Source organism: Aptenodytes forsteri, unplaced genomic scaffold (assembly GCF_000699145.1).
Source record: "Aptenodytes forsteri isolate BGI_AS27 unplaced genomic scaffold, ASM69914v1 Scaffold86, whole genome shotgun sequence".
Lineage (NCBI taxonomy): Eukaryota > Metazoa > Chordata > Aves > Sphenisciformes > Spheniscidae > Aptenodytes > Aptenodytes forsteri.
This window is the reverse complement of record NW_008795715.1, coordinates 824,104-837,019: the sequence shown is the minus strand read 5'-3', so window position 1 is coordinate 837,019 and position 12,916 is coordinate 824,104. Positions and strand designations below refer to the sequence as shown.

At 44.3% G+C, this 12,916-nt stretch overlaps 2 protein-coding genes across 2 annotated transcripts in view; both read left to right on the top strand.

The window, feature by feature from the left end:
- The window catches only part of ABCA5 (ATP binding cassette subfamily A member 5), a 31,529-nt gene extending 26,204 nt beyond the window's left edge, over nucleotides 1-5,325 (top strand). The window contains exons 36-38 of the mRNA XM_009283485.2: nucleotides 750-829; nucleotides 1,078-1,133; nucleotides 1,822-5,325. Of these exons, the coding sequence (XP_009281760.1) occupies nucleotides 750-829; nucleotides 1,078-1,133; nucleotides 1,822-1,929 (244 nt within the window). The 3' untranslated portion in view covers nucleotides 1,930-5,325. The remainder of the gene's footprint in view (nucleotides 1-749; nucleotides 830-1,077; nucleotides 1,134-1,821) is intronic.
- A 2,403-nt stretch (nucleotides 5,326-7,728) lies between these two features.
- Nucleotides 7,729-12,916, top strand: part of LOC103902431 (ATP-binding cassette sub-family A member 9) — a 26,847-nt gene continuing 21,659 nt past the window's right edge. The window contains exons 1-4 of the mRNA XM_009283484.2: nucleotides 7,729-7,766; nucleotides 10,730-10,842; nucleotides 11,372-11,582; nucleotides 11,803-11,961. Of these exons, the coding sequence (XP_009281759.2) occupies nucleotides 7,748-7,766; nucleotides 10,730-10,842; nucleotides 11,372-11,582; nucleotides 11,803-11,961 (502 nt within the window). The 5' untranslated portion in view covers nucleotides 7,729-7,747. The remainder of the gene's footprint in view (nucleotides 7,767-10,729; nucleotides 10,843-11,371; nucleotides 11,583-11,802; nucleotides 11,962-12,916) is intronic.

The window sequence follows — 12,916 nt, the reverse complement described above, 5'->3', positions numbered from 1 at the left end:
CTGCCCAGGCTGCAGGGCTGGGGTGGGAGGTTGGCCCCCCCCCCCCCCCAGGGAAACGGGGTAAAATCTGAGTCACTGAGTCACTGGCCCTTATCTAGAAATGCTTGAACGTTTTCTGGGGGTTCCTTAAAGTTTGGGGGTGGGTTGGTTGGTTTTCCCCCAGCAGCTTTGAATTTCTGTGGTATGAACTCGAGGGTCTGGCTTGGTGACCGCTGATGAGACTCTCCAAAAGGGGCACTGCAGGCATCGTGAAAGGAGCAGTCCTGAATGCGGGAGATTTGGAGGAGAGTTTATTTTTCAGAAGCAAATGTGTGGGGTAGAGCAGCTCCCTGTTCTGGAGTCTGGTTTGCAGGAACTTCTGGATGATGCAAAGTCCCGAGAGATCCTGTGACCTCCTTCTGAGTTGATTTGAAAGGCAAACCTCATAACTTTGGGAATCCCGGGCAGCGATTTTTCTTTCATGAGTTTATAGGCAGAATATAAATGGTTGAATCTGAAGAGCATATAAATCATAGAGCAGTCTCAGGTGGGTCTCCACTGATGCACCTGGACCTGGATCTCTGAGACGGATTATAAACCAGCTGGTCTCCTGGAACTACATTGTTCCTGTTGTCTTGTATGATGATGACTAGTGAAAATGCCCGGAGTAACCTTCAGAAAATGAATTTAAATCCATTCACTTGGATATTAATATTTTTGCTTTGAGTAATTTTGCCTGAAGCTAAATTTGCTTTGTTTCTTTGTTCCAGTTTTGCTTCTATTTTGGCGTATAAAATTCCTAAAGAAGATGTACAGTCACTTTCACATTCTTTTTCCAAGCTGGAAGAAGGTAATTAAGCATTTGCCATGCATCACATACAGAAATCATTTTGTCTCCCATAACTGACACTTTTGCCATGCAACAGCACATTTCTGCTCCAAATTTATTCAATTTATTTTTTCTATTATTATTGCTGTCCCCAACTGTGTTTCTTGTGAAATCAAGAGGAAGCACTTGTACCAGCTTAAAATGCTTTAAATCCACTTGTATCAGTGTCAGTATCCCTAAATATGCGCTCTCGTTAACTCTTTCGACAGTAAAACACGCCTTTAACATCGAGGAGTACAGCTTTTCTCAGGCAACACTGGAACAGGTATGTTAAAGCAAATGATACTTCGGAAGTAAACCCTGCCAGGCGAAGGTGTTGCAGGTTTTTAGACAGGGTTTTCGCAGGCGTCCGGGGTGGGATTCACTTCGCCCCTGTCATACAGGAGTCGTGCATCCAGTCTGAGCGAGTCGTGGATGGAGGGGCTGATGAGCCCTGCGCACGCAGGTTGACCCCGTGCCCGGCTTTCAGGCAGCTGGGGCCACTCTGCTGTTGCCTGTTCGGGCGTTTTTGGGGAAGTGAAGTCCCCTTTTCCAAAGTGAATTGGGACTGTCAGTTCCCTTGCTCTCTTTATTCCCATTTTCTCCTTTCTTTTTTAAAATAAGACACACGAACTGCAGTGACTGGAGCAAAATAAATGTGTGACATTAGTGGAAATGCCCCTCTGATTTATTCAAAAGGTGGGCATTGGTGCTCATTTCTGAAAGGAGGGTAAAGCTGAGGCTTATTATTGCTTATTCTGGATTAGTTATTGCTGACGATAAATGTCCTTCAGCATGTATTTGGTTCAACTTCCTTTTCATTGGAAAGGAGAAAAAAACCCAAAATTCTAAAAACTTCCTACAGATGAAGCAATACATTCCATATCCATGAGATTTTTACCATGCATTCTACTTGTGATCGAGAAAGTTCCTGCAAGGAGCATGGCATGTCCACATCCTTTCTGTCCGTTCAGGTTTTTGTGGAGCTTGCTAAAGAGCAGGAGGAGGAGGACAGCAGCTTCGGCACCCTGAACAGCACACTGTGGTGGGAGAGGACGCAGGAAGACCGAGTCGTTTTCTGAACTCCTCACGGTCCAGATCTGCTCGGCAGCTCGTGTTTTGTGCGAACGATGATCCTCTGCGCACACGTTGGGGCGTGTGCATGGAAAACATCGGAGCTGGGATGGACAAGGAAAATCGTATTTGGAAGCACTGAGTGTGTTCCGCCATCCTGGCCTTAGGAATAATGCCGCAATAGCAGTGGAAGCGGCGAGCATCCCCAAAGTTATTCTGGCTGTTCTGAAATTCCTTCTCCCCTCGCTGTTTCCTGGTTTGCGTTGAGCGAGAAAACGCTGCCACGACAGTCGGTCATCTCCTGGTGTCGGTTGCTCGTGTAGGAGCACCCGCCTGCCTTCTTCCCTTGGCCGTGCTGCGCCGGCATCAGGGCTGGCTGCCTGAGGTTGGGCTGTCCGTACTGGAAATCGTGCATTTGAGCAAAACCAGTTGCCGCTGGAGCATCCTGCCCCGCGGGACCCGCTCGCTGGTTCGCAGGGTCTTGTCGTGCTCCGTGCCCTCGGTTGGGCGTTGCTGCCTGCCCGACCAGGTGCCATGCAGACACGTGTCCCTGCAAGGTCCTGCTCCCCCGCCGGCTGATCCGTCCCTGCTTGTGCTTAGAAGATGCACCTGCTTAGAAGAGAGGGGAAAAACCACTCCAAAGTAATTGTATTCACTGCAAAGACGGTCCTGAATTACACTGCGAGCTTAGCTTGGTATCCAACCAATGTGAAAATGTTCATTTACAGATATAATATGGCACTTACTGACACTTATATTCCTTTCTACTGCAAGTTGGCAGATGTGGCTAAGTCCTGCTGCCATTCTGGGGGGCACTGGTGTTTGTAATGCATGCACTGTAGGGTTAAAGGGGGTGTACAGAAGTGGATGCTTTTTTTTTTTCCCCCGCTTGGTAAAAGTACAAAGGCATAACTGTGTAGTTAGGGGATTTGCAGAGGTGTGAGTATTTCTCGTCTTCATTAAAAACAGTCTAATTCTTTCGCTGGGTGTAACGATGTGTATCCTGTCAGCTGTTTTTACAGACAGTCCTTTTTAGATGTTTTCATTTTTCTTGACAGTGAATCGTAAGTACATGCAACAGTATTTCCTAATCCGTCTTTGTTGTGATAGCAGTAAGTAGTGCAGTAGTGTGCTCAGCACAGGAACGTTTGCTTTGTCCTGGCCTGGCAATTTTTCATTCACCTTCGTAAACCCAAAATAAAAATATCCAAATTCACAACCTCATCAGTAGGAATGGTGCCTTTGGTTTGCATAGAAGCACTAAAAAGAACAGAATATGTGATCCTGTATCCTAAGATATGACAGATGTACGTTGAAAAATTTTTTTTGTTGTTTTTTCTATACAAAGCTATCATCACTTTTTTAGTTTTATAAGATGAGATTAAAGATTGCTAACAGTTCGTTGTGTTCTGCAATGAACAAATAGAAAGATGCATTTATATTGAAACATTGGCTTAATAAGTCATATAATTTATATATCTTCACGTTAAAGTTAGAAAAGACCTTTGTTTTTCTTGTGAAAACACAAAAAACTATAGGTTAAGGTGGAGTTGTGTAAAAAAAATTACTGTTTGTAATTATCAGGCAATAATGTATGTAATACGTCCGATAATGGCTTATCATCACATTGAGCCAAAATCTATTTTCATTAGTTTCTTGCTCTACTATGGGGCGATGTGAACTCTCTGCGTACAACTTTTGCTTCCTCTTTTGTACCTGTAGATCGCATATAAACATAGAGATTTTGTTTTGTGGTTCAAATTTGAGCCCAAGAACTGCAGAAACACCTGGACGTCCCGTTTGCTTCCCCAGGGGAAGGTCCCTTCCCCTCAGGAGCGCAGACCGTGAATCTGCCCGTTTTGATGAGCCCTGAGCCGTGGTACTTGCATATGCCCTCATCTCCCGTGCTAGAAACGAAACGGGTAAAGAACGGGATTAAAGCACCAGCCTCTAAACTGCAGCTCCAGTAGCCATCTTTCCAGGGCTGAAGCTTCCCTGTAAGAAAACAAAAGTGACCCAAATTCGGTTCTTTTGTTCATGCAGCCTTTTATTTAGCCCCTGGGAACCCCCAGCCCGTTGCTCCCAGCTGCGTCCCTGCTGCTGGCCAGTATCTCTGAGCATTTTCCTTTATTTGGAGCAAAGGTGGGACCCAGAACTTTGTCTCGTGATGTTTTCCCATATCTGTACATACAAGCTAAGAGCGTTTTCTCCAAATCCCACATTTCTTACTTCCATCTCTTTTTGTAAATGGTTTTTCAGCTGAGTGTCATCTGTACATCTGTCCAGCAATGTACAGCATGCTCTTTCCACGTGAACTTATGAAAGTACAGTTGTGACCTGTTAGCCTTGATGTCTTAATTTTATTCTTTAACTTACAATCAGTTAATAGTCTGTAAAGTCGTTTGATACTGTCTGGATGACGTCACCCTATTTCAAATAGTTTCTTATTTTCTAATGTTTCAAATGGATCGTATGAAAACTGTCATTAGCATCTAGATTTGCTCAGCTTGATGCTGTTCTTGTTTACCCTGGAGTAACCCAGTTGATGGTGGCACTGTATTTGTGCAGCTACCCATACAAAGAATTTGGCTCGTTAAGCTAACTGCGTATTAGGGTGGGATCTTTTTGGCGTGGTGACATCCTCTGTCAGTGTGGCGTAAGATGCCACCCCAAAACATCACTGTAATCATAATGTATTGTAACCAGAAGTCTTTCAAAGTGTCATATGATGTCTGTAATTGCCAGAATAAGGAAAAACACACGCAAAATTAAACCAGAGAATCCCCTGGAAACGCGAGAGTTTTATTCCTGCCGTTTTAAGTCCCTTTGTTCAGCTGTTATCAGTGACGTGCCAAATCCCAGCCGTACAATACGCACACCCAGTTTGTGCTCTAGGAGATAAAACCACAACGAGGCAGCTGGATTCAGGCTGACTGTGGGACTCGGGGCAAATCAATTCAGTTTGTGCCGCCGTTCCCAGGTATAATGGTTTTAGTTACCTTGCAGGGTGGTTGTGAGAAATAGGTAGGTAGTATATCCAAAACTTGGAAGATGCGTTTACTTTGTGGTGTTGTTATAAGGTTGTATTTTTCTATGGAGGAATTTAATGTGTCTGATTTTGTTTACATTACCAAGAAAAGCCCTTATTTAAAAATATCTCTGTATAGCGAGTGAAGTCTATTACGAAGCTGACATCCAGTACTCTGTTAGCAGAAACAGAAGGTATCAGGTCCAAAGGTGAGACGTTTGTAACGCTCCTCCTGATGTTGCCGTCAGGCACTTTGAATCATTTGCAGTTTATTTTATACACCTGTCTTTTCTTTTACCACTTTACAAATACAGCAAAGTCAAGGTTTTTCCTTTTCCGGCAGAAAGTACTACCAAAATAAAGATGGATTGGATTGTTAAATGCTTGCGTTGCTCTCATGCATGTGTTTTGCCGTGCTAGAATTAGGGGGACTGTTTTCAAAAGCCTTTGCTGTTCCCTGGAGCGCACCGGGGCATGCAGGTGAGTGGGCTTGGGCAGAGCATGGGGGGCCCCGGCTCTTGGCGCGGCTGGGGGTGTCAGGCTGCAGTAATTGCATATTTCTAATTGAATTCAGGGAATCGCAGTATTGCAACTCTTGGGATTCGACCGCCCGCAGTTGTGTCACGTTTTGCAGCCAGATTAGTTCAGCCCAACTTCGGGCTAGAAGTGACCCCACGGCAGCTGAGTGCTCCTGGCACGCTGCGTCGTGCATCTGCAGGGATGAATCATGTTCGTCCGCTTGAAAATTAACCCCACTGAAAAAAATAATTCATTTTTCTGGTTGGATCCGTACCCAGGACGAACTTGCTGGGTGGCTGGATGGGTGCTCGCTCCGGCGCAAGGGGAGGCAAGGTGCTGCTGGTGAGGGGTTTGGCTGAAGCTGGAACACGAAACCGCGGTCTACAGGGATGAAGTACGCTGCCTGCTCCTCGGCTGCCGCGTGGTACTGCCAGCTCCCGGTGTGACCCGCTGCTGAGGAGGAGGAGGAGGTCCACCTCCAGCCCTGCGGGTCGGCTAAGGACCTAGCAAAATGAAAGGGGATTGTGCCTCAGTCTCCCCGGACCCCTCAGTGGGGAGGAAAATAACCCCAAAGAAATTTAATCTGAACTTGTTGAAAATTCCCAGGTTTTCATACTAGTTTTTCTTTAATGGTTTGTTAAGGGCAGCATGCCATTTATTTTTCTTTTTAAAGCTGTAAAATTAGTCCATTCCCTTGTAATGCTTCCTTTAAGAGATCTTCAGAAAGTCCCTAACTTAGCATGCTGAATTTCTCCTTGATAAGAGTGTCCTGGAGCTTTCAGTTCTCCTTTTTCCTGAAATGCATTGCTTCAAGTGTCCCCCTCAGAGGATGCTGGCTCTGTCCTTTGCCCCTCTCCTCCTCCTGGTAGAGGTAAGGGCTGATCCGAGGCTGGTCCTGAGTCTCCTCCTCAGAAATCCTGTGGAGCAACTGCTTGGGGGTTTAATTAATGATATTTTGAGATGCTACGTGCTCTCTGGCTGCTTTTCAGTGAAGCCCCAGAGGGTTGCCTTGGACTGGGGTCCTACTTCAGTGGCAGAGCCAGGAGAAGCACCCAGTGTACAGGATGGGAAACCCTAAGGAGCACTCGAAGCAGGTGTCGTTTTTATGTTAAAATGCATTTTCTGTAGACAATGTGCAGGCACGCCAGGGCTCCACGCTCCGCCAGGTACTGCCAGCACACTACGTATGGCACAGGGTATGTGTCAGAAACAGTATTTTTTTTAGTGAAGTGCATCTCGGCTGTGCTTTTTTGCAGTTACGAGTAGCCTTCCCCATTTCTCGCTTGTTGCCCAATGGGAAGTGATGCAGGAAAATGCTCTGCTCCTCTCCTAAATGAACTCATTCCTTGAAAATGAGTAAATGGGCAGCTGCAGAAGAGCTATGGCCTTTTGTTAAGCAACAACCAGACGGCTTTTGTGGTTTTAGTCAGCTCTGCAAATCAGATGCAGAGTCCTTAAGCTGTTGAAGATTCAGGACAGCCAAACTCCTTTAACTGTTTGAATTGTCGTGTGGCTGTACGCCCTTCCAACTCATTTGGGTTTCCTGGCTTATCTGATTTCTTCACCTCCCTGTTTTGAGTGCAGATCCATTGGAAACTGATTTAAAAAAACAAAAAAACAAAAAAAAAAAAAACCAAAAACAAACCACTAACAAACTCCATCCTGATTCCAGCTGTGTTGACAGCTGCTGGAAAAGCAATTAAAAGGAGTGAAAACTAAAAAAAAAAAAAAAAAAAATTATTTAAAACAACGGGGAAAACAGAAACAAGAAATAAAATCCCGTTGGTCCTCAGATGCAGGATTCGCCTCTGCAGAGGAAGGATTGCTTGCTGACTCAGGCTCTGAGCAAGATGGGGAGAAGGCAGTGAAGTTTTCCCTCCAGAGAAGCTTGGGCAAGGACGACGTTGCTTTGCTACCAACGGGGAGCTCGCGTTCGCCCCGTCCCAGGGCACGCAGCTCTCCTCCTGAGGCTCTCCCCGGGACTTGTAAGCCTGGTAGAAACATGCCGTTATATTGCATGCGATGCACATGTCACATTAAATACCGCAAAATGTCGTGTTAATATCTGCAAGCCCTAGGCCAGCTGGTTGTAGGTATTGCTCCCCGGTTGGGTCGTTGCTCCAGAAGTGTTGAGAGCGTTTGCACCGCCAGGACCGGACTCTGACGTCAGGCTGGAGAGGGGCATGGCCATCGGGCTGTACTACAGCCTTGAACCCTCTCCAGGACTGCAAAGAGACGATGAGCCCAGACATCTCAGAGCTGAAGGAGACATATTTCTAATGGAAAACACATTATCAGGTAAGGGCTTTCATATTTCTCTTTTGTTAAGTGAAAAATTATACCTAGGGTATTTTCATGCAGGGGTTGTGTTTGGTGATTAATTTTTTCCTTATTATTTTAATACAGTCTTATGCTGAATGCATAAGAGCTGTACTTTCCAGCTCTGCTCTCTGACAAACATTGAGCTTTGCATCAAAATGTTTAAGAGGCAAAGGGGCAAAGACATTCTGCTTTTCTGGGTGAGCGTGGATTTTGATTCTCGCCACTGATGCACTTTGGCTCTAGGCAAAGAGCCACAGGTTGAGCGCTGGGTCCTCCCAGCTAACGATCCCTCCGTTTGCTCCCCCTCCTCCAGCCTTGCTATCACCAAGAAAGGCTTCTAAAAACGTGGACCCCCAAATTTCACTTCTCTGTATGAATTAAAGTGTTGAACTTTGATACAGGGCAGGCTTAGAGCTATTTTTTTTTGAGTTGAGAATAGGAAAAAAAAACCTGTTTCAAAAACTGTGTGTTAAAGAGCAGAGTCAGTACAAATCTGTCTCGTATTTATCAGGAGGTAAAGACAGGGCTGAATAGGGGCCAGATGCAGTTTTTTGTGTTTGCAGTAACTGGCAAACAGGAGGGTATTGAGAGAGCACGTTCACCTCTGCACTCCCCACGTGCAGGGATTAATCATTGGCTCTTGGAAAGCCGGCGGCTCCTCTGGGAAGCACGAGATGCATCGCACATTGCTTGCTTTGTAGCCAGCATCGAGAGGTTCCTGCCAGTACTCCTGAAGAGCAACTTGCTTTTCAGAGTTAGCCACAATATGCTTTGTTAAGTTTTTATTAGAGGGGAAAAAAGGTCTGAGGAGGTGCCAAATAGGAAATCCCTGAGACGGTAAATAAATGAAGTGGTTATGTGGGACATGCCTTCCTGGGATAACCTTTGCTATAGCAGAGCTTGACACGGGATCCCAGTAAAAGTTATTGCAGTGCCTGAGGAGCGTGTTCCTGGAGAGCGAGAAGTTTGGGTGCGTTTACTGAGCCCTTGGAAGGGAAATGGTCCCAGAGGCACCCAGTTTTACAAGGGATGCTCTTACTGGTTTGAGGCTTCTCAAACACCGTTGCTTCCAAATACATTTCTGATGTTTGGTTTTTGTCTTCTGAATCTGCAGGTTTGAATCTCAGGTCTTGTAGCGGCATCTCTCCTGCTTATGTTTTGTGTCTTTCGATATCTAATTTAAATTTAAATTCTTCCTGATGAAGTTCATGCAGCATTTGTAGACAGCATCATTTGTTTAACTTTCTGGGTTCATGTTTCAGCTTCCAGGGGTAGTTGCTTCTTGCTCCAAAGGCAAAAATAAGATTAAAACTGATAGAAAATTAGTTGGACTTTTTAAAAAAAGTTTTAGATTTGCTCCATCTCTTTTTTTAATGAAGTTTGTTATCTCTGTTGAGATTCAGAGCTATTTTTACAAGACCATCATGTTTCCCACGTTATCCAAATACTCCAGCGTGAACCTTTGTTTACTGCCCCAACATCCCGTGCTGGGCTGCTGCTTTTAGTTCACAATGACTGAAATCCAGACCTGGGCAAAAAAAGTAGCACTTCCTAGAAATCCCTTCCTAATTGCCTTTAGCCTTCACTGTAGGCTGTGATGCGGAAGCACAGGAGAAAGCTCCAGGCAGGGAAAGCAGAGCACTGAGGAGATAAGCCTTGTGCTAACAGTCAGAGGGCAAACAGGGATTCTGGATCCATCGCCCCTGGAGTACGCAAATATTTAGTTCTTCCAAAAACAAGCAATGAAGGGAACAGAGTAGTAGAACCGTTTATTAACTCCAGCTGCCCAATCCGTGAAATCAGGAAACGATGTCCAAGGGGAAAAGAGCACAATGCATCTGAGGTTGCTTTGATTTTTTTGTTTCAGCCATTTTAAAGGATTAAAATACAAAAGCATGTTCTGAGGTTCCCTCCCCTGCTCTCCTTCTGGGAAGGTCGTGAAACCAGTCACTCTGAAATTGCTGTTGTTCTTGTACAGGATATTTGCTGCTTGGCCACATGACCAAAGTTGGAGCTGAAATAAATATTCTCCATAAAAATATCCCCCAATAAATACTCCCTGCTCAGTATTTAGGAGGATATAAAGAAGCAGCTACATTGGTGTTTTAATGCTGCCCTGCTCTAGCTATACTAGAGTTATAATTCATTATATCAGCATTTGGGTGAAAATGTGACAAATTGGTCTTTTATCAGCCTGCTTAAGGGATACATTGGCGGCATCTATTTTAGGCTACTTCTAGCATCTAACCACCTCCTGGGTGGCAGCTGCCTTCCCCCTATAGACGATGTGGGGAGAAGGCGTGTATATAATGTGGGTGGTTTAGGGTCTAGTTACAGTATCTAGAGCAGCTGAGCAGTGGTTTGCCAGCAAACCGCATGTCTAAGGCGAGACATAAATTCACTGCAAGAAGTGCAGGATCTGAGGCTCAGCTCTATGTGCAGCGTAAACCAGAGCTACTGCACTCAGGAGCTGGGCTTGACAATGCTGCTGCAGATCGTGTCTGGTTTAAGTATTTTGAATAGCTGCATAAAAAAAAGAAAATTAAAATGTATATCTTCTTTCTTCTATATGCCTTTCAATCCTCTCACATTTTTAGTACAGGACAGACTGGCTTTTCTGTTGTTAATTTTAGGTAGATGAAGAATCAAACTATAGCCAGTTGAATGCCTCTTTCTACAAAGCCTCTTTGGGATGAAGAAGGATGAATCTGTGCACGTGGAAGAGGCAGCTGAGTCCAACCCAGCTCTCTGTTCCCTTCCATGATCTTGAACTATTTCCATTGAACTTCTCCTTGGTTGTCCAAATTGTAAAATGGAGAAAAGCTCTTAACCTTTGGCGTGTTATTGGCTTCCTCTGAAGTGGCATTTACCCGAGTAAATATATTAACTCCCAGTGATCTGTTTTATTCTAAATGATATTATTTTCTTTCTCATCCTAGCTGGGAAAATGCAGGGGATATTCAAGAGAGCCTCAAAAATATTTCAGCAAACCCGTGCTCTCCTATGGAAAAATATTCTTCTGGTGTGGAGGATGAAGACAGAAAGTTTTCAGGCAAGTATTGGTTCTTCCAAAGGGAAGTTAAGATTTCCACTACGAAGTATTTTTACATTGCGTTGTTTTTATACTAGGTGATACATGAGAAGCCTCAGCTGGTAATGTGGTTCTCTGGAAAATGTCAGCAGTTACACTTCTTCCCGTGACACTAAAATATCACGGCATAATAAGGGCTTGTTACAAAGCTGGTTTGTTGCTTTTGGTTGTTGATCCCATTTCTACACTGTCCAGAAGAACACAATGTCCAATTCACGATTACCGGTGTAAAATTATCAGCAGACCTCGTTGGCTCTGGTACTAAGAAAACATGTTTTTCACTTGGAACATTCCTCATGTTTTCAAATTATTACACCTGTGAAATAGCTCTTCCTCATTTGCAGAAAGAAGGCATTCACGGCTGGAGGAGCCGGACTGTGCAGCCGGATCAGCGCTGGATGAGAAAGGTCCTTGAAGACACTTTCCACACCACCCAACCTCCAAGCCACTGTGCTGCCACTCACCTTTGCGTTTCCTTCCTTTCGTCTAGGAATGGATTACATCGGTGGTTTTTCTCTTAATAATACAAACATCATCAAGTATGATATTCCACTCCCAGCGGCAAGAAATCCCTTACAACTTCCTCGGGCGATTAGATGATCCAGCCTTTAACGCTACGGGAGTCAGACTCGCATACACACCTGTAACAAACACCACCAGGCGAATAATGAGCAAAGTGGCTTCGGATTCTGCAATGACGGGTAATGCTGCTCTCAGACCCTCGTAGCCGCAGTGCCTGAACCCACCGCGACACTGTGGGCACCTCGGTCTTCATTGTGGCGGGGGGAGAAAAGGATTTGGAGAATACCATTTTTGAGGGTACAAATTGTGGCTGGTGCACATTTTCATGTTGTTGCATGACGAATCAAAGTTTCAGCTGTCATGGTTTCATTCTTTTTTTTTCTTTTTTTTTAATGACAGGTATAATAATAGAAGAGGTGGAAAATGAGAAAAAAATGGAAACGAGAGGAATTTTGGAGGAAGATATTATTGGTGTTGTTTTTAAGGATGACTTCTCCTACTGTCTCAGATTTCAAAGCTACAGTGTGGTATTTCCAAATGATGCCTTTGAACACATCGGTAACAAAATAAATCAAACCAGAGAACTTGATTTTTACATTAAAAAACGCTTAGATGGATCTCTGTGCTGCCATGCCACTAAGAAGGGATCAAGGCTGTATGTGCTAAATGCTTCAAGGAAGATATTAATCAGAATTTGAGGTCTTGTTCACTTAGAAGGAAACAAATGTCAGGGAAAAATTTTTTAAAAACACATGCACATTATGCACAGTCCTTGTTGTCCCTCTCCCTTCTGTGTCTTACCGTGTCAAATCATGCCCTGAAAAGGAGCATCGTGTGTGCAGTAAAGTATTTCTAACAGACAGTGCATGGACATATATTTAATACATTAAAACATAAACCTGCACACACGTTTGTCCACATGACTACTTCTTTGACCAAATGCATCCCTATTTACTGACTAAAAGTAGTTAACTATCCGAAACAAAAAGTAAGCTTATTATCAGATAAAAATCAAGTGAGTTCACCAGTTGATGGGCCAAAAAAAAAGTATTTTGCTAAGAACTGGTCTTGGAAAATGGAAATGTTGGAGAGGCTATTTATTCTGTCTGCACAAGTCAGTAGCTCTTCACAGATGTGACCCCAGCTCCAGTGTGCTCTGGATTTCCTAGAGGTGCTCCTCTCCTGCCCTTGGCATTGGGCACATTTACGGTTGCTTTACTTTGAGCCGGGGCTCCTGCCAAAATAGGAGAGCTGAGCATGGCCGGCTCTTCTGCGCTGGGACAACAGGGTTGATGCTATATCAGGTGGCCCATGGAGCCAAAGCCACCAACTCCCAATACCACATTATTCTTGGAGAAAAATGGCTGCTCCAGGAAAAAGGCTGAGTAAAACTGAATCTTGATTTCTTCTCTTAAGTCAAATACATTTTCAACCCCTCACATGTACGTAAGCATATATATACACATATATATGGAAATATATAGATCAAATTCTTCTTTTTTTTTTTTTTTTT